Source organism: Lutjanus erythropterus, chromosome 8 (genome assembly GCF_056507025.1).
Source record: "Lutjanus erythropterus isolate fLutEry1 chromosome 8, fLutEry1.hap2, whole genome shotgun sequence".
NCBI lineage: Eukaryota > Metazoa > Chordata > Actinopteri > Lutjaniformes > Lutjanidae > Lutjanus > Lutjanus erythropterus.
Genome location: NC_139324.1, coordinates 5,072,721 through 5,094,014, shown reverse-complemented (window position 1 = coordinate 5,094,014; position 21,294 = coordinate 5,072,721). Strand labels below are relative to the sequence as shown.

The window sequence follows — 21,294 nt, the reverse complement described above, 5'->3', positions numbered from 1 at the left end:
GTGCATGTGTCTTTCTGTGTGGAGTGTGTGTGTGTGTGTGTGTGTGTGTGTGTGTGTGTGTGTGTGTGTGGTGTTGACTTCCTCTCTGAGTGGTGGAGAGCGTAAGAGAACATGGAGGGAAAATGGTTTTGGCAAAGATAAAGGAGCACTTTTGTCAGAGGAATGTACAAGCTTGTCCTGTATTTTTAACTTTATGTATCTATGTTAGGATGCTATCAAATCATTGTCCTGCACCTTTATTGTCTTTTGTAGCTAAAGGGATAGTTCACCCAAAAAGAAAATTCTGTCTCAATTTCACCCTAATGCCGATTGACAGTCAGGATTAGTTTTTTAGTTTCCAAAACAATTAAAGTGAATGGTGACCAGTTTTCATTCGGAAAAAAACAACAACCCCCCAAAAACTGAAACTCAAGTCAACTTGGCATGTCGGGGCTTTAGGAGACTTGGATTAGACCATATGAGCAGTATGGAGACATTTTATTTTTTTATTAATTAGTTGTTGTTTTTTTTGCATTTTAAAACTGGTCTCCAATCACTTACATGGTTTGGGAGATTATGCAACACTGCTTTCCTGTGAAACTCCAGCAGTGTTTTGTGGAATAAAAAAATAAACCCAACTTGCAATTGTCATGAGAGTGAGCAGAATTGAGTGACTGAATTTTCATTTTTGGGTGAAATATCCCTTTAAAAATCTAGTGTGCAAGATTTATCAGAATTTATTGGCAGAAGATAGCAGAAACAGAATATAAGTATGTTTTCATTTGTGTATAATGAGCTGAAATACATATTGTTATGTTTTTGTTACATTAGAATGAGCCCTTTATATGCAGAGAGGGCATGGCCTTGGAAGGGGAGAGTAAGACGAGGTGTTTGCAGTCTGCAAGCTCACTGCTAGATGCAACTAAATCTCACACACGGGTTCTTTAAAGCCTCTGAAAACCTAGCTTGAAATAGTAAAAATGCATGTATGATATCAAAGATTAGTTTCTCTTAATGCATCCTCAAAGATCTGAAAGAAAATAAACATTCATAAATATTATAAAACCTGCTTCAAAAACATCAGATTTTGCTGTTTAGACCATTTTACAATGGTGGGTGGGTCAGCTCATGTTTGATTGACAGCTGCCTCAAGAGGCCCAACATGGAAGCTAAGTAATGTCCTGCTGTGGACTGCTGGAGACGTGGGCAGCATTTAGAATCTAAAGAAGGGACCACCTCAAAAAAGCAATATGATTTTAATCATACGCCATATTTAAGAAAATGTTCCCTGCTTTACTTTCTCTTCAGGCAGCATTTTTCAACAAAAACTGAAGCTGACAACCCTGGTCTCTTTACAACCACCAGACTCCAAGAACAGAAACCATCTTTTTACCTTGCAGGAGTTGTAGGAGTTCGTATTTGTATTTATTAGTTAGTTTGTGTCACTGTTTGATTTTGGTGTGACTTCAGTGTTCTCACACGTTTGTTTGGAACTGAACTAACGTTACTTGCTCTGAATTAAAGCAGCGGTAAACCAGAAAATATTCTGAATATGGCGTGCAGTTACAGCGATATAGACCCTTTTCCAGTTTGTTAACAATGAGAAAGCTGCATGAACATTTTGGCTACAGAAGTACGGCAGACCAGCTTGTCAATGGGCCGCTGCAAACACCAGCAGTTTTGATGGCGTCCTCAGTCCAGTCAACACATTTAGTAGCTTGCAGTCGTAGACGCCACTGGTTGCTTTGAAACAGTCATGATCCTGTTGGAATTTTTAAAAACTTACATCGACCACTGGAATATCAATTCTGAAGTATCATATACTCAACAAACAGACATTTTGTTGATTGTGGTGCTGATAAAATGTTTATTTCAACCTTTGCAGCTTGATAACTCGTCTGGATGACTGGGGGAAACCGCTGCTTCTGTGGCCAAAATGCGTGCAGCTTTTCGATGATGTCGGCTGTAAAAGGGTGTGTAGATTTGGGCCAGGTTAAATCACTGTCTGTGTTAAAAGGAGTGATGTAACGTTGTTAAGTTGCTCAGACTCAGAGAGCAGCTGCAGCACTGGAGCAGAGAAGTTTTGTTGCATCACCATAGGAACTGACATGGATTTTTTTTATGATTGGTTTGTGGAATTAACTGTGTAATTTTCATAATGCATCTCCAAACACAAACACCCAATTCAAAACCAATACAGGAAAGTGTACAAAAACTTGATAAAGTTCACATTTGAATTAAATCTGAATTCTAACACTTTTTATATGCTTGCTATTACATACATAAGACCCTAAATTATATGGTTAGAAGTGGATTTGGGTTTAGACAGGTTTTAAGAAGTGTTTTAACCATTTAACATATAAAGCTAGTGCACTGAATAGAAACCTGACCCTTGGAAGTGAAATGGAGAAGTGCTGTCAAGAAGAAGGACTGGTGATGCAATCATCTCCTAAATGTGAATACTTAAGGAAAGCAGCCTCAGAAGGAATTTAGGAAACTCTGTTACGAAAATTTTATGCTCACTTCTGATTTTGAATGAAATGTAGCCAGGAATAAAAAAAAAAGAAGCAAGTTGAGTGCAACTGCATTCTGAAAATTTCACGCTGACAGCACAAATAAACCAGACGCCCTTCATCCGCATGCTCACTTCAGTTCCATTAAACATAACTATATTAATGACTCTATTAAGAAAGAAATAATGAATACATTCATTTGAACAGAATTCTAAATCTGCAAACCATATTTCTGGCATTAATATGAACTCTGCACAATAAAAATTATTTACAGTTTCAGGAAAACATTACAGTAATATGCCAATTTATGCCACTGGTACTAACACGATCATATTTTCTTTTATACGGGGTATTAGTGGTGTATGTGTGCAGCTCCCAACATAAATTTCAGTCCCTGTTTAACCTCAGACCAGTCATCAAATCTAATTAAATCTTAGTGCCTTGCTCAAGGTTGTTTTGATAGTAATTTATGAGGATTTTTTGATGGTAATTTATCCGTCCTCCTCTTGGCTTTCATCTTACCTCATTGCCAAGCAGAGCAGAGACGCAGGCTTCGGAGGCATCGCATATGGCTGTGAGGTCGTGACCCCCCTCCAGGGCGAGCACCAACCGACCGCCTGCCAGACCCATCAGCTGCCTGGTCAGGTAGCCGAAGCCTGGACACACAGGAAATGACAGGCAGAGAAAGAGAGGGAGGGAGAAAGAGCCGGAGAAAAAAAAAAAAAGAATGAGACGGGGGGAGCGCTGATGTTCAAGCTCTGACTTCCTTTTTGGATATCGATCAAAGAAAAAAGAGAGAAAAGGGGGTTTGGGTATGGATGAGGAAGGGGTTGACTGAAGAGAAAAAAAAAAGAGAGCGCGCTGTGGATTTACTGGGGGCCAAAAAACAAGCCATAATATGAGCCAGGTTTAATTTCAATAAATGCGGCTTTGCGTTTAGGCTCTGTCACAGACTTTGATCTTTTCCTTTCTGGAGGAGGGGAGTTTTAATATATGCATTCAGCCATACTTTCTCCTACCCAGATCTCCTCTTCCTGCAATCCTCTCTAAACCACCCATATCACCCCCTTCACAACCAAGACCCCTGCTCTTATTTGAGATCTGCAGGGTGGTTTTAGAAAAGCTCTTTGTTGGCACGCCAAGGTTCTCGATCTGAATACACAAGTCAGACGCACAAAATAAACACAAGGCGTGTTTGAGTGTGTCTGTCTGTCTTTTCTGGTATCAAAAGTTGCGCAGGCAAAAAAATATGGACAACACGAGTGAGGACTGCTTTAAAATGTGTATTCATCATCACAAGTTCTTTTGACTTTTTGTTTTTATCTACAGGGTTCCTACACCTTTTCTGAAGTCACATTCAAGCACTTTTCAAGTACTCTCAAGGTGCATCTCTTAAGCTTTTCCAGCACCTTACAACTGTGATCAGTGACGTATTTATATACATATTCATGTTCAGAATGTTTAAGTCAGATGTTATTGTGCTATAAACAACCAAAATGATGCTTCAAGACAGAATTCTGCAGAAAGGAGACAGATGAAAGAAGGTTTCAAAATGTGTCACCTGTCTCCAAGTAGATTTGGCAACCTAGCGGCAACAATTAATCAGTGAATGATTATAAATCAATACTTAAATGAATCACCAACTATTCTGATAATTGATTAGTCAGAGTGAGTAATTTTTCTAAGAAAAAAATACTCACACTGAGCTTTGATTTCAGCTTCTTAAATGTGAATATTTTCTGGTTTTTTTACTCGTCTCTGACAGTAAACTGAATATCTTTGAGTTGTGGACAAAACAAGACATTTCTTCTGACATTTATGGACTAACAGAACTAATTGATTAACAAAGAAAATGATCGACAGAATAATTCATTGCAATACTTGTCACAGAAAAGACCTGAAAAATTGGACCTATTTTTCAAATGACAAGATTGTGAGAGGATTAAATAATTGATTAATTGTTTTTAAGAAAAAAAACAACTGTAAATTCTATAAATTCAGCTATAGTGAATGTAATCCAATTACAATTTAAAGCAGTTTGAAGCACATCTCAAACCTTGAAATCACTACAATAAAAGTGTTTTTAAGGATTTGCAGCAGCTGTAAGAACCCTGTAGTGAAGACAAAGAAAAAAAGAGAGTAATTAAATGTGTAGCTGTGGTCAGTACTTACATTTGGCTGTCAGTTTGTATCCTCCCAGGGGTGAGGCATGTCCATCCACCGCATCAAAGCCTGAGGACACCAGAACCACGTCTGGGGCAAACTCGTTGGCAATAGGCATAACCACCGTCCTAGAGCAAGCAACAGGAAAAAAAATGTCAACAGAACAATAAATTTATGTCTCAGATTGTGTAAGAGAGACAGAAAACATTCTCTGAAGTCATATAAGTCATATATAGGACACTTGGTTTGAAAACAAGTGCATGCATGCATTTGTTGCTTTTTTTGGCTTGCTGCCTCCACAGAAAGGCCAGAAAGCAAACATCGTTTAAAAGACCTTTGCTAAGGATTTAGTGGCATCTAGCAGTGAGCTTTCAGATTGCAAACACCTTGTCTCAATCTCGCCTTTCAAGCATGTAAGAGAATGTATGGTGGCCATAAAATGAGATATCTAGAGCCAGGGTTTGGTTTGTCTGTTCTGGGCTTCTGTAGAAACATGGCGGATCAACATGGCAGATTCCATGGAAGAGGTCTGTGCCTTTACATTCTAATGTAGAGAAAACACAATCATTCATATTTTCAGGTGATTATACCCTAAAGAAAACATATTTATGAATATCATGTTCCATTTCTATCCATATTTTGCAGATATGAATCCCAAATCAAATCATACACACTGACCTTTTAAAGATTCAGTATCATAAAAGTACGAACAGTAAGGGAAGCCTGCACTGCAAAAAAAAAAAAAAAAAAAAAAAAAAAAAAAAATTACACTACATTTTTGAGTTTTAAAATGTAAGTCAAAGTCTTAAGTTTTTAAATAAATTAAAACGTTTTGCAACCTATTTGTTGAGATAATTTACTTTTCTTTAATTTCTTTAATTTCTTCATTTCAAAACTGTTTACAGAGCAGCAAACCTGATTTGTCCTTATTTGTGTGGTTGAAAACCAGATAGTTGCAATTGATAATATTAAATTATTAACCATATTCACTTTCTCTTCTATGAGTTTATTCAACAATTTTTAACTATTTTTTTTGGTTTCTAAAACTCAAACTTTATATTTAAAAAACAACAGTAAATTATCTCAACAAAACATTATTAGTTGGATAAACTTTTTCAAAATTTAGAGGATGTACAACAGGAGGTACAACAGCAACGGTGGATGTAAAATGAACTCTATCACCTCTGATGACAAAAAAAGGACTACAATTTAAGAGGACTACAATTTAAATATGTGTATGTGTGCTTGCTGTCCTTCTAATGATGATTGTGGTATGGTATAACCACCCAGAGATGCTACATGTCATTCTTGCTGCATATCAGCTGCCGTATTTTTCAATTCTTTTATGGCTCTTCTCTCCCTTTCATGGTTTTCAAAGCAAACATCCTCCTAATGAGTTTGTATGTACAGTGCGTGTGTGGCAGAGAAAATTACAGCATACACTTTTTGAAGTGGAAAGTACAGAAATTTGGAGGCAGCAATGCACTACAGCATCCTTAAGTAAAAAGGAGGGACGGAAGGACAGATATAATTGCATGTGTGTTAAGGACGCAGGATAATTCTAACACTGGATGGGTGTGGTGAAGGAGGGTTGTTTGTGTACAACCTTCATCTTAACGCACAGCTGGAAGGGAGGGAGTACTTGTGTGCAATGTGTCATACACATAAATCCAATCAACAGCGGGGTGCACTGTAATGATTCACTACACGCTGTGGCTGGAAAATCCAGTCCGGTTTATATGGTGACCTTGTTTGTGTAAGTGTGTAGAATACTAAAATAGTTTTGCAAAGGAGGATTAGATTAGATCATGTAAAATTAGACTAGTCTGAATTCAGCATTTTATTTTTTTGGGGAGTTAAGAACAACTTTTTTTCCTTTAAAACCACAATCTGTAAGGTGTGCTACTAGGGGTCTCACTCAAATTAAAACAATAACAAAAGATGTACTTCACATCATGAAGTAGTGTGGGATCATGGGAGTTGTTGTCTTCTTTAACCAAGCACCATAGTTGCTGAAAATCTATCTGACACGACTCAAGCAGAAATCATGCTTATGGACAATGTAATATTAACATTTTAGTCACTTCCTGTGTTTTCCCAGAAGTTATAGCAACTAGCGACTAGCGAGAAACAGCTAGTAGGAAATGCACCATTACACTCATAGAAAAAAGGCTTACATAATGGTTCTTCTTGAAGGGTTGAGGTTCTACCCAGAACCATTTCCTTATGAAGACCTTTTTTTGAAGAAAGGTTTCATCAAGGTTTTATAAAATTTTTGAACTCATTTATCAAGGGTTCTTTGCACCATTACATAAAAGATTTCTCAATAGAAACCCCTGGCTGGGTTCTTGTTAGCACCTTTAGAGGGTGGAAAGGTTCTGGATGGAACCTTCAGGTAGGCATTTTCCACCAACACTGAATCCGTCCAATTTCGATTCAAGCACCTAATTTTGAACCGTTCTGAGAATCTACACCAAAAATAAATAGGTTCAGAACCCAAAAAAGTTGGTTCAGTTTCAGATAGAACCAAAAAAATAGGTGGTTTCACTAGATGAATCTTGAATGCAACCTGTTCGAGAGCCAGAGCTATTTCGGTAGAGAGGAGTCTAGGGAGGGTTCGGGGTGTAGAACTGCTGCACCATAGAAGTGTTCTCTATAGAACCTCTCACAGGGGGTTTTGGGTGAAACCTTTCACAGATGGTTCTGGGTATAACTCTTTATTTTGGGTTCTAGGTAAAAACTCTCTGAAACGGCTCCATGCGGAACTCTTAGAAACAGTTCTACTGGGAACCAAAAAGGGTGCTCCCGTGGGGACAAGCCAAAGAACCCTTTATGGTCCTAGTTAGCACCTTCATTTCAAAGAGAATACTTAGAAAAAATGACAGCTCTGTGTTTGAACATTGTTGGAAACATTTGGAATAATGTAAGTACACAACTCAACAAAATATATTACATGTCTAAATGAAATGTTACATATTACAGCTTTAATTAAAGATGTCAATACACTTATGAACCTGTAATTTTTGCATTACCTAAAGGAAAAATAATTTAGCAGTTAATTACAAGTATGGTTTTCTGTTACAGAATCAGTAATTAATCCCTGAATTGGTCTATAATACTAGGGCTGGCACACTAGAGTCTTCGTTGACTTTGTATAAAAAGTAAAATGTGTCATGGTAATCTGGTTTAGCTTGATTTAGGACATCTCAGTTCATAAATAGTTGGACTTCCCAGATAGCAAAACAAGTGGTTGCCACTGATTCAGGTTTACACTGGAATTTTTAGGGGTCTGGGATATTTGGGCAAGCAGTATTTTGGTGAGGTCTGTGAGTGACGGAGTACCACAGGGTTCTGTCGTCGGTCCTCTGTACTTTGCCGACCTCAGGAACACGGCGCTGGTTTGCTGGCTGTGGGCAAGCAGCGTGCCCTGAACTCCGCAGGCCACCGGTTTTTCCATCTCTTGTTCACCACCAAATTATAACCCTTAACTGCATCCACCACACCCCCCACCACAACACAACACACATACGTACACACAGCTGTCTGAGGGAGAGCCGGGAGGTAGCTTTAGGAGCTTTTGGGTAGTCCCAGACAGCAAGGATACACGGAGTGCGTGCGTCACTGTGTGTTAGCGTGCATCTGGCAGCATTTCAGAGTAAAACGTCATGTGAAGATGATGAAGGAATAGGATGGAAGACAAAACTTTGAATGAGAGATAAAGATACAGAGAGCAAGAAAATAAGAGGGCAAAGCCTTAAAAACCCTGTGGGGGGAGGAGTCTAGAAAGAAACTTGGATCAAGACTGATGAGTGAGGACATGAATGAGCAGTGGATAAAGAGGTGAAAATAATGTTGGCACTACAGCAAGTGAAAATGTGTCTAAAAAACATGATGACTTGTACACTCTTAGAAGTAAAGGTGTTAACTCAACCATAAAGTGCCCTTCTTCTTGTCCCCATAGGAGAGTCCTTTTTGGTTCCTGGAAGAACCTTTTATAAGGGTTCCACTTGGAATCCTTTCAGAGATTTCTACCTTGAACCCAACATACAGGGTTATACCAAGAACCATTGGTGAAAGGTTTCACCCATGACCCCCTATAAGAGGTTCATCAGAGAAACCTACTATGGTGTAAGGGTCCCACCCAGAACCCGCTCTGGGGGTTCTATTCAGAACCTTTTTAGAACCTTTTCTAAAGGTGCTGATACGAACCCACCCTGGAGGTTCTACCTTTTTCCAAAGGTTTTACGTAGAACCCACACAGGAGGTTGTTTTGAGAACCCTTTTATATTCCAGGGGTTTTTGGTAGAACCCATCCAAGGGGTCTTACCAAGAACCTGTTTATATTTCAAGGGATTTTACCTAGAACCCACAAAGCAGGTTTTACCGAAAACCCTTTCACATTTCAAGGATTTTACCTAGAATTCACCAACAGGATTCTCTTGAGAACCCTTTTATATTCCAAAAGGTTTTTATTTAGAACCCACACACAAGGTTCTAACAAAACCAATTTTATATTCCAAGGGTTTTACCTCAAACCCACCCATGGGGTTCCACTAACATATTAGAATGCCAAGACCTCCTTTAGTTTGTCAAAGATTTCAGCAATTCTTTAAGAACTCTTTCTGTGAAAGGGGGATCTTTGGGTGAAAAGGGTTCCCTTAGTCTCACAAAAAACCCTTGACAAACCTTTACTTCACCTCAGCCCTTCAGAAAGAACCCTTTTTTCTAAGAGCGTACCAACAGTTCATAAGCTTTTAATCAGACAGCATTCAACAACACAAACTAGACAATTATGTGAAATGAACAACCAGTCTGCTTAGAGGAGGTCATATTTTCCAGCTCCACATTCAGAGTTTATCACGTGTTCACAGGTTTTCTCACTCCTACTCACAAACTTACATACACGCACGCAGCCTTGGCCCATTAACATTTGGACCATAAAAGACCCCACACTAAAGGGAGCTGGCCACAGGCGATGTGGGCTGACACACAGCGCAGAGGGAAGCCTTGACCGCCAAGGATACTTGAACTACTGAGGGCTCCTCTCCTCCAACCTTGAGCGCGGACAGAGACGGCTCTGGTCACGATGCTGAAAACTGCTGGTGTCATCAGTTCCGACCCACACCCCCTGGAATAATATCCTGACATTTAAGAAAACAAAAAGCCACAGTAATCAATTAGTAGACTGCCATAAAGGGAAACTAGTGGTTTTAGGGAAGACTATTTATGCGTGAATCAGAGGCCATGTATGTGGAGATGAAAAAGCCTTTCTGTTAATTAAGGGAGGGGAGAGTTTACGACTGAGCTGTAGGCTACAGGACATCCTGGTCGAAGAGGGTGCGATCTCAACCACTGCTGGCTTTGTCGTGGCTGGATCTTACTGTGACTGGAATCACTTGGGTAAGCATGTGGTGTAAAATTTTGTTTAGTGTTGTTTAGTTTACCTAGCAACAGGTGCATGTGTCAAAGTATCAGTTGGACCCGGGCCTGTGCTTGTATGCGTGGGTGAGCATGTGGGAATGTTGTGTGCTTATTAAACTCCAGCAGTTTAGTTCTGCCATTCATAAAGTTGGGGCTTAAAAAAACAGGGTGGTTAAAATCAACGCAGCAGGAGTCAAGCTCCAAAAACACTGGATCCTACACCTTCCAAGCCCATCATCTTCAGGGTTACTGTCTCAGACTTAAGAAAACTCTGCCAAAGTGTTTACAGTAAGTGAGCCTTTTTCACAAGCTGTGTAGTCTTGCCTAGGATGGGTAAACTGATCTAGGACGACTGATAACTATGCAACAAATTATGATTTGACCATGGCGACAGACATTAATCAAGACAAGACTCGTGAATAAAACTTGACTAACTGGTGATGGTTCTTCAGAGAAAGCCATACATACACTGCAAAGAGTGTTGGATATTTAACTGAAATTATATACTGCATTTAGAAGACTGTGATAAACCAAAACGGCAGTGACCACCGTCCCAGCCTCTGTGCACACACAATATTTCCCCCTTCGCCCATCAAACCCTTCTAACATTGACTGCATTCCAAAGTGGAGCCTCCGTGACGTCACCCATAGGTTTCCGAAGAGCTGTTGTGGAGCTCACAGTGTGATGTAGGCCCCCAGAAAGAGTGCTGGGCTGTCATGTGATGCACTGCAGCCCAAAAAGACCATCTTACATATGTTAATATTGTGAAGAAGCCACAGGAAAACAGTGGATAAACTTTTGTGAGCATCATAACCCCCATGAAATGATTTATAATTGTAAGATTTGATCCATTTGGTCTGATAATATTTGGAAAGTCTGGAGGAACTGTAAAATTAAATCATGTTACCCCATTCAAGTTAGCGGAGGGCTAAACTGGAAGTTATCTGCTGTATCTCAATTTTGGATATTTCTGTTTGTACACTGTAATGCTGAACATTTTTATTAATAAAAATTGCATGACTTAAATCTGTATAATGCAGTGTTCACCACAGCCACAATGTTCACAAGTTTGGTAGCCCCACCTCTTCCACCTAATAAACAAGATGGTGACCGTCAAGGGTGAGAAGTGTCTAGCGTTCCACACTTAATTTTTTGGCTATTTTGAGTACAACATTTTGGTACTCGCAGTGCACTTCATTTTATCATAAATATCAATGTGAATGCAGTTATGTACTCAAAACAGTAAGTGTGAGTACAGACGTATGCAAATTGAGACACAGCTACCAGCTTAGCCAAAGGAAATCTCTACAAAATGTTGGGCTTTATGGGTCACACAAAGCAGAAGCATATACGAAAGATTTATACGCCGAAGTTGGCTTCATGCATCACTAAGCACCTCTCATAGGAATACATGGAGGCCCACCTTAAGTGCTGTATCAAACTCTCCTTATACATCCATGGTGTGGTGGCTCCGTCCATCGCCATTGTGGTAGTGCTTGACACAGATAACTCTTGACTTATCCAAAAATGACTAAAGAAGTTGAGCGTGACTGGAGCTGAGGCAGCTAAATGAAGTGGCTACCTAGCGGCTAGCCATCTGTGACCGTGCCCACAACAGTTTTGGTACCAGGCTGTAAACATGTTTATTTCTGCTCTAAAGTTGAGCATTTTAATCTTGGGATCTATGAGGATTGACCCTTCTTGGAGCCAGCCTCGAGTTGCCATTAGAGGAAGTGCAGTTTTTGGCACTTCTGTGTTGGCTTCATTTTTCAGTCCTGGATGTTGCCACTTGCTGTATTCTATGGACCACTAACTTCACCAGCCTAAACCTCACAAAAGGGCCTTTTTTCAGAGCTCTGCTCTGACTAATTATTCCTCTTCTAATCCTGATGAGTGCATTCAGATTTTGGCAATAGTCATCCCACATGATTTCAAGTGCACACAAATGTACTCACACAGGTTAATACAGCAGTAGGTCTTGGCGCAGTGGTCATTTTTTGAGCCAAGGAAAACTTTCTCTCTGGGGACTACTCATCTTTGTGTAATTACTCAAGCCCCTAATTTATCCTTTTCCACATCTTGATTATGGCTTCTAATCCAATGTACTCAAGGGTTCTAGTATGGAGGGCAAAGGGCTGAAATGTGGCATTGGTGGTGGACCACAGACTGTAGATAAGGCAAAACAAATTTTATAAATATATACATATATATATGTATATATATATATATATACATATATATATATATATATATATATATATATATATATATATATATATATATATATATATATATATATATATATATATATATATACACACATATATATACATATATATACATATAAACATATATATATAGTTCAGTTTTGAACTGTTATTTATTCAAAGTAATGGTGTGTTTTCTGCTAGTTGTGTCTAGCTAGTTGCTGATTGCTAAAATTTATGAGAAAACATGGGATACAATGGATATATCAGAGTGAGGAAGGGAGTGAAGGTGCATATAATTTAATAACTCAGAGCTCACAGGACACAACACACAAGACTCTTGCATGACAAGGGGAGGAGGACTCTGTTTTTTTTACATCTATGATGCTTCATGCTCAAACACGGTCAATGTTTCCCAGATGATGAACTTTTAATGTGAAGATGGCGACTGTATCATCATCACCATCTTATTGCTGTTGTTTACATTAAACATGAAGCACATTCAAAAAATTCACTATATTTATATGTGTACACATGTATTTATTTTATTTGATATTTTACCGTATTCCATTCTGATTAATAATCTGCATATATGCTAACAAGAACCAGCGCAGGAGGTTCTCCTGAGAAACTTTTTATGTTATAGTACAGTTTAAGGAACCCTTGATGAAAGACTTTAAAAATGCAACAAATCCTTGATGAACTCTTTTTTTCAAAAAGGGTCCTTATAAGCAAATGGTTCTAGGTAGAACCTTAACCGTTCAAGAGGAACCATTTTGGAACCCTTATTTCTAGTGTAACGTTGCGTTTCTTACTACCCGTTGTAGCTCCTAGTTGCTATAACTTCTGGGAAAACACAAGATATGTCAGAGATTGAGAAAGGAAGTTGAACGTGACAAAACATAACATGAATAAATCTTCAATCTGACCTCATCCATGAAGATGATTTCTGCCTGAGTCATGTCAGATTTTCACTGGCAATGGTGGTTGTGTAACAATGAAGACAACAACTCCCATGATCCCACGTTACTTCACAATGTCATCAAACTACATAATTTGTTATTGTTTTAAAGTGAGACAGACCCCAAGCAGCAGAAATATACAGTAGAATTAGATAATTACCATTACTAGGTAATTCCCAGGTTTTTAATGATTTAAAGGACAGAAAGCCTTCAAACTATTGGAGATTGCAGGTGAGGCCCATTTTAGAAGAAACAATAGACTCTGCCCTTCAGAGGGAGCAGAGTTCATCAAAGCAGTCAACAAATGGTTAAACTGCAGAGCTTCAAGGCTTTCCCCCTCCGTTCATAAAAAAAAAAAGTAGAGGAGACCAGGAGAGGAGAGAGAGAATAAGAGAGCGAAAAACTCACACACGCACACTTACACTTCAAAGCCCTGTCATCTGGCGCTGCGGAGAGCTGGTTTGAATTAACTTTAATTCTCCTCCTCTCTCGTCTTTCCAAGTTCATGGCAGAAGAGGGAGTGAGAGGAGGAGGAGGAGAGAGAAGGAGAGGGGAGAGACGGTGCTTCTGGTTTTCATTAGGGCCAATTTTCTTATCTTTTTTCTCCGTGCTTTCTGGAGGCTCAGACTTGATCCCCTGCAAATGCAACGTGGCACAGGCCAGCGGAGGAATGGGAAGGTGCCGGCTGCGAGGCACGCATCCCCTCCCGAAAGAGGAGGAAGGAGAGGACCGCAACACACAGATAAACAATGAGATTGAAAGAGAGGCTGCGTGTATCAGGTGTCCGCACACATGCGCCTGTCTGCATGTGGTTGTATGTGCATAAGCACACTGGATGTAAAAGCTGCAGGTGTGATCTGTGCATTTGTTTTTGTGCTTATCCAAGTGTGAATGAGGCCCTTCTGCATTTCTATGAACTTGTGTGCAGCATGTGCATTTGTATGTGCATGACAAATGATTGTCCAGCATCTGTAACTGTGTTACTTTGAGAGTGCATGTGTTCAAGCATGGTACAGGCATGTGTCTGTGTGTGGTAGATCTATGAGCTGTGAGACAGGTTTGCTGCTGTCCTGTGGGGCCTACGAATTGTCCAAAACTGCTACAGCCTCGGGGGATTAATGGCGCCAGGGTCTGAGGTGATACACACCCAAACTCTTGTTTTCCTACACTTTATATCTTTGGACCTCTTCCACGCTGATTTAATAACCTACAATTATACAAACAGAACACACAAACACAGCACAAGCCTCTCCACATGCATGTTCACTCCTATGGATGCATGCACCCCTGAACTAACGTACACATATTAAAACTACTGTACAACAAAGTGGTTCCAGTTTTACGTTAACAAAGCAGGCTGCTTTGACTGAAGTGCAGCGTGTTACTGATTAACTTAAATATGCATTGATTGGCTCAAATACAGATGGAACATCTCCAACAATAACCTTACAAGAGTTAAATACACATATGACATTGGGGTTATTCATTGCAAGCCCGTGAAAACAGATCTATAATGTCTTCAGTGGCTCTAGATTATCAAAAAAAAATTAAAAATAACCCTGATGATGTCATCATGTTATCACAACTTAGGTATATTTTTTACCAAAAGCCTGAAGGTGTGTATGAAAGAAGTGGGCATTAAGGAGCAGATGGTTTGTTCCTTAGAAACTGTTTGGAAAAGGGCAGGCACTTTCAAAACAACACGTGGCAGGTGATTGGATGAAACATCCATCATGTCTAACACGGGCTAACTTCAACCAATCAGATGAAACTCTCGCCTAAGCCGGTCGGGAGAGGAGTGAAAACATCTTTTCCTTGGAAAAAATCCCTGTGTCGTTCTTTGCTCTTCTTTAATGAAGAAATACTCTCCAGTTCTGATATAACTGATGCTATCACAGTATCTACGCTAATAACTTTGTTGCCATTGTTTATTTGAGACAAGTTGCTTCCATGGACATTTCTTGCTGTCACCACACCTAAAACCACGCTCATAGTGGCCCGTAGTCCCTCCTAGGACGCCGACTGGCTGCACCATTTTTGGTGTGGACACAAATGGATAACTTGATGCCTGGCAAGATGGATTCTCTTGTGATCTTATGAATCCAGCTGCCTCGCAACCCAGAGCTTCAGTGACAGCAAGGAACAGTGCCTAGAATTAATCCACAACTGTTGGTCTTCACAGAATATTCACCAGTTTTGTTGTAGTGGTGTCGCAGACAACAAATTCATTACATGTATTTTCCAGTCTATCGGTTTGTCACAGCTAGATTACACACTGATTTCAGCCAGTTCCAGTTGAAAGTAACAGTACAGTGCAGGCCAGGTTCTTTTTTCTAATCAATTTCAATGTTGAAGCAGTTCATTTAGTTATTTGGATACCTCTGATGACCTCGCTCAGAGTGCGTTCTCTTCAACAACTGTTGTTAATTATAGAAGGTTTTGTATTATTTTCATGCCAACTCTCAAGTCATTAATCTTTGTGGAGAGTTTATTAGATATTGTACACATTTATTAGTTTTTATATGTATTACTGATCACTGGTATTTCATTCATGTGAATAATACTGATTTGTGTGTAAATACAGATGGAGAAAAACGGTATACCTACTTATATGTGTGGCATGCTGTGCTGGCTGTTGGCTTCAGTCATGGATTACAAATAATGTCTGTAGTATGACATATTATATATTAGGTGGTGGTCATCAGAAGGGTAGATTGAGGGTGAGAGAGGGAGTTGGCGCACACAGGGGTCTGGGGTGCATTAACGGGCTAAGGTGTGCTTCCTGGGGCTTGCGTGCCGAAAGCTGCGAGAAGACAGTGGCCTGTCAGTTTGATGTGTTTGGCTCGGGCCAGATGGACACACAGTCGCAGTGCATGGGTTCATCTTCAAAGAGCGCTGGAACCAATCCAGACCTGCTCCTCACCAGCTGTATGAACCAAGAACGTGTATGAGACATGTACATGTCCGTGGTGAGTCCATGCCTGTGCTCTTGCAAGTCTTTCAAGCCATGTGTGTGTGTTTTACATGTGTGAGCATGTGTGTGGGAGGTTATAAATAGCCCCAAAAAGTGGACCTAATAGAAATCAGGCCTGGCATGAGGAGGAGCTCCTTACCTACTCAACAGTCCCTAATACATCGTTTGTCAAACTATGCACTGCACAGCGTTCCCTCCAACACACGTTCAGGCCAGTTATTTAGCACTAAAAGGAAGTCAGAGCTTCTTCAGACCTGGTATTAACATGCATCTTGGCTGATCAAATCACAAATCACACCTGGCATCTCAAGTTGTGATAGGATCTCACTTTCCTATGCAATTAAACACTAGTTATTTGTCAGTTGAGTGTCTATTACTGGTCTTATGACTGAAAATAAGAAGGTTCAACTATTCACTAATTTTTTATTTAGTTCTAATATTTAATTCTGTCATTAAACTCTTATATCAGCTTACATGAGTCTCATGTTTTACCTGCACTGTCAGCAGCATGGCAGGAGAGATGCTCCACGGTGTGCTGGGACTTTTATTTTATAACTACAATAATGGATTTTTAAGTATGAGCATGATGAGAAAATCAGTTGTTTTCACATCAGAGATGACAAAAGGGCTTTTCACGCTGCCTACACTCAGGCCAAGGCTGTCCTTGGCTAAGAGTTAACCCTGGGATTGCTTAGCCCCTTTTCACATACACATTGTTAAGCCAGGGTTAAGCTAAGCCCAGAGCAACATGATTCACACTGCACTCGCACTAGCCCTGGGTTTAATGTCTGTTAGTACAGCAACTAAAGTGAGCATTCTAAAATGTTCTGTGACTACTCCTTTTAGTCCTTGGTTTAGGAGATTTTTAGGGAACAACCCCACAAGCTGTGCTCTGGAGCAGGGTCAGCAAGACCTAGGCTTAAGTCTTAGCCCCAGGCTGACAGAGCTGTTGGCCTGTGGGCCCTCTCAGCTTGGGGCTACGTGCAAAGTCGTGTGAAAAGTCCTAAAGAAATCAATAATATCACAGTCCGAGAAGGTAGAAGTGTGTGTCTGACACCACAATGGAGACGCTCCCAGTTTTACAAGGAATGAAAAATCTTAATATATTGTATTAAATGCTGAATTTTCAAGAGGGCACAACTGATTAAGAATTTATCATAGACAACATTCCACAAAGTCGATAAAGTCGCTCCCCACTCAACAACTCTCAAAACTGTGTGATCTAGGGATAGTGCAGTTAATAGTGTCGTCACAAAAGTAAGAGAGCCTAAACATGTAATTTGCATTACAATGAACCGAATGGTGGAATTGACACATCAGTTGAGTTGGGGGTCCTTTAATGTGGCCCAGGACACATTGTGTACTCACTGCTGAGAGAATGTGCTCACATGTGGCCTAAATCCCTTCTACATGTGGTTGATCAAATCTCAAATGCATCCTCAATGCATCTTGAGTGCATGCACACTTGTACTCACAACAGTCTTCTTGTGATTATATCATCCAGGACGCATGTTAACAGCAGGTGTAAACAGGCTCTAAATCTAAAGTAAGTCCAGTCTGTCACACATTCTGTCCCAAGTACCATGTGATTTCATTGTCTTACCTAAATGCAGCCAGGTACTCTGCGTCACCCATGGGAGGCTCCAGTCCTCCAGTGAAGGCCATGTTCACGTTGAAGCCCATGCCTGCTCCACTGCCCACCTGCAACACACATGCAAAACAGGGTTAGTCTGGCTGCAGAAATTCAGACCAGCAGGTGGGCAGAGAGACAGACTGTGTGTTTCTTCCCACCTCGTCAGGTGCTCCACTGCCAGGGAAGAAGTTCCCATCATCGTAGCGGTGCAGTGACAGGTAGAGAACACTGGGGTCTGCGTAGAACGCCTGCTGGGTGCCGTTACCATGGTGAACATCCTGGACACATCAAAAAGAGACAGGTTGGGGAAAATAATCTTATAAATAATGGGTGATTAAAGTCCTCCTCCACTCAAAAATGTTTTTCTTCTTGTTCCTACAGTTGAATGTTTGAGCTTCACTGTGCAGTATGATGTATGTGAGTTTGACACTAGAAGGTTTGTGTTCACATCCATCTGCTGAAAGTGTAAAGTTTCTCTGTGCTCACTGAAAATCTGATTTTAAGGGGCAGGCCTATGAGCATGATTTGTGACATCACAAATATACAAGTGTGATGTAGAAATTCGAAAACATAAGTGCACATACGCTAAGAAAGGAGTTTATAGTGAAATAGGAGACTTTTCCAGCAAGAAAACTTCCTAAATTTGCATATTCTTTATTTATTTTTTAATGTGATAGAAAGTGTAGATAGCTTTTCTTAAAGACTTTAATGTGAAAATTGTACTTTAATTGTGAAAAAGACATACAGCACACATTATTCTTCCAAGCACACTATTTGTATACATAAAGCTAAGTCTCCCTCTCTGTCTGTTTCACCTTGTTACGTATTTTACATCATTTTTGTCCTGTTACATGCATCTTAAATTGCATTAAATTGTTTTCATCTTGCATTAAAACTAAAGTTACGATTTTGTTTTGAAAGTGTAAAGAGGACAAAGTATAGATATTTGTGTTAAAATGTAGGGAGTTGAGGTAAAAATTAATTAGTAGTAAAGAACAGATAGCTGAAAATCTACTTGAGTACAGTTACAAAGTATTTGTACTTAGTTACTTCCCATCTCTGTGTATATGCCTATAATATACATCTAGATGGGATCATTAGAAAAGAAAATAAGAACATTCTTAGCATAATTAGCCTTTGACTCTTGTGGCTCAATTAATCAACAAACACTAGAGACATAACAGAAGCTGACTGACTGAAAATGACTGAGACAACAATCAACTAATGCACCTGCAGACCAACCGACTGACAGTCTGAAACTGTCAGACAGTGGAGTCTGTATCTCAGCTGCAGTCTGTTGTGATGTCAAAGAGGAATGGTCAGCAGGATTCAATAAAACACTCAACCTCACAACATCAATTAAATGACCTCATTGTCTATATCCAAAGAATGCTTTAATACGCTCATCCTAAAAATGTCCCTGCTGGCTGGAGGCAAAGTGGCATGACAATGAGTTTGCTCACTGCACTAAAAGTCCCCCTGTGACAGACAGAGAGGAAATGAAAAGGACCTTCAAAGGCTTTTGGGAATGGCCATGACCAGCCGGGGACGCCGCTGAAGAGCAGAGCTCCTAGACACGACCGAGACTTCGTCATACCTTCTTAAAAATTACTTTGTCTCTCTTTTGAAAAAAAGAGGGACGGCGTCTGACCTAAATAACCAATATTTAAACCTTTTTCTCCCTCTTATAACAACACAATATTGTAAAGTTGTGTCTGTTGTACACATTATGATGCAAGTTGGTAAAAATGTTTTTGTAATGTTTTATTTTTTGTCTTAAAATAGGTCAAGTGAACATAATTTAAAGAAATGAAAGAAACAAATATTTTTAGGGTACATTTTAGGTTAGTGTTGTCACAGAACTGGAATGTCACATTTCGATACAATACCTTAAAAATACTGACTCAATACTGAGGACATAAAATTTCCAATTTTTGATGAGAAGAAGACAGCACTGTGGGTCAGTGAAAGGAAACAGGACTATGTGGACACTGCAGCCGTGTGTGTCAACCAGAGTATTGATCAGACTTGCAACAATTAATTGATTATGAATCAATTATTCAATTAATTACCAACTGACGGGGGAAAAAAACTAATTCTCTGATTTCAGCTTCTAAAATGTGAATATTTTCTGGTTTCCTAGTCCTCTCTGACAGTAAACTGAATATCTTTAGATTTCATAATTCACTAATTGATTAACAGAGAAAATGATCGACCGATTCATCAATAATGATGACATTCATTACAGGGTAAAATGTGGAGCGCAGACCATGTCTCCATGTCCTCTTACATGTCACATCACTTTTCATCTTGTTTTTGGTCCAGTGACGTCTTTTTCTTTTTTGTTGTTTTTTGTCTTATTGAGTCTCCTTGACTTGTTGTGCCATTTTTCATCTTGTTATGTAGTTTTTCAGCTTGTTACACCTTGCTATCTTGCTTTTCATGTTCTTCATCCTCTTGCATTGTCTTTCATCTCACTGTTATTTATTATGTTTTGTCCTTTTTACTGTGGTGTCTTCTTTTATGCTGTTTTTTGGTCTTGCCATGTCGTTTTCATCTTGTTACATCTTTTGTGTCTTGTTACATCATATTTTGTCTTGTCACGCCATTTTTTCTCTTTTCAGCGGTCTTGAAAAATAGGTCCACATGTTTGGGCCTATTTTTCAACTGATAAGATTGACAGGATTTTGTTTGTTTGTCATTTTTGATTAATGGAGAAAATAATTGATGGATTAATCAACAATGAATGTAACTGCTAGTTGCTGCCCTAGTATCTGTACTGTACTGTGAAAAAAAGAATGATGAAAGCATTTCAAATATTCAATATCAATATTTACAGATATATCAATATCCCTAACCCTAACACTTTAACTAATATCAAACCACTGAGACAGATGGACTGTACACTTGCACATGTGTGCATTCTCTAAATAGACAGATATGTAACCTGTGTTGTATGTAAAACTCACCCAGTCCACAATGAGGATTTTGCTGACATTGAGCCTCTGCTGCAGGAGCTTGGCTGCTATGGCAACAGAGTTGAAGTAACAGAACCCCCTGAAAGTGGACAGAGAGAGACAGGACAGTATTATTGTCATTATTGTTTTGAAGACATTATATTTACAAGCTTGAGTTATAGTGTACTTGAATGCAGTCTTGACAAAGTATATCTCAATTTGAAAACAACACATTTATGTCAGCTGTTCAGAAATTAAGTAGAAACTTCAATATGTACACAAACACAAAAATATAACAACATAGACTTCTTGTTGTTTAAAATGGCGACACTTTTCAAGTTGAAGAGGAAAAGTATATTCTCAAGGGAATTGAACTGACAGGGAAAATTGATGAGACATTGACTTACATAGGTGTACTCTCCTCAGCGTGGTGTCCAGGTGGTCGAACTACAGCAAAACCATTCTGTCAGGGAAAACAAAAATC

General features: G+C 39.5%; 1 protein-coding gene across 2 annotated transcripts in view; it reads right to left on the bottom strand.

Moving 5' to 3' along the window:
* The window catches only part of hdac4 (histone deacetylase 4), a 204,797-nt gene that overhangs the window by 13,312 nt on the left and 170,191 nt on the right, over nucleotides 1-21,294 (bottom strand). For both annotated transcript variants that reach the window (XM_084724281.1, XM_084724282.1), the window contains 6 exons: nucleotides 21,218-21,273; nucleotides 20,823-20,910; nucleotides 18,012-18,131; nucleotides 17,824-17,921; nucleotides 4,665-4,783; nucleotides 3,015-3,148 (listed from right to left, as the gene is read on the bottom strand). In XM_084724281.1, coding sequence (XP_084580407.1) covers nucleotides 3,015-3,148; nucleotides 4,665-4,783; nucleotides 17,824-17,921; nucleotides 18,012-18,131; nucleotides 20,823-20,910; nucleotides 21,218-21,273 — 615 coding nt within the window. The remainder of the gene's footprint in view (nucleotides 1-3,014; nucleotides 3,149-4,664; nucleotides 4,784-17,823; nucleotides 17,922-18,011; nucleotides 18,132-20,822; nucleotides 20,911-21,217; nucleotides 21,274-21,294) is intronic.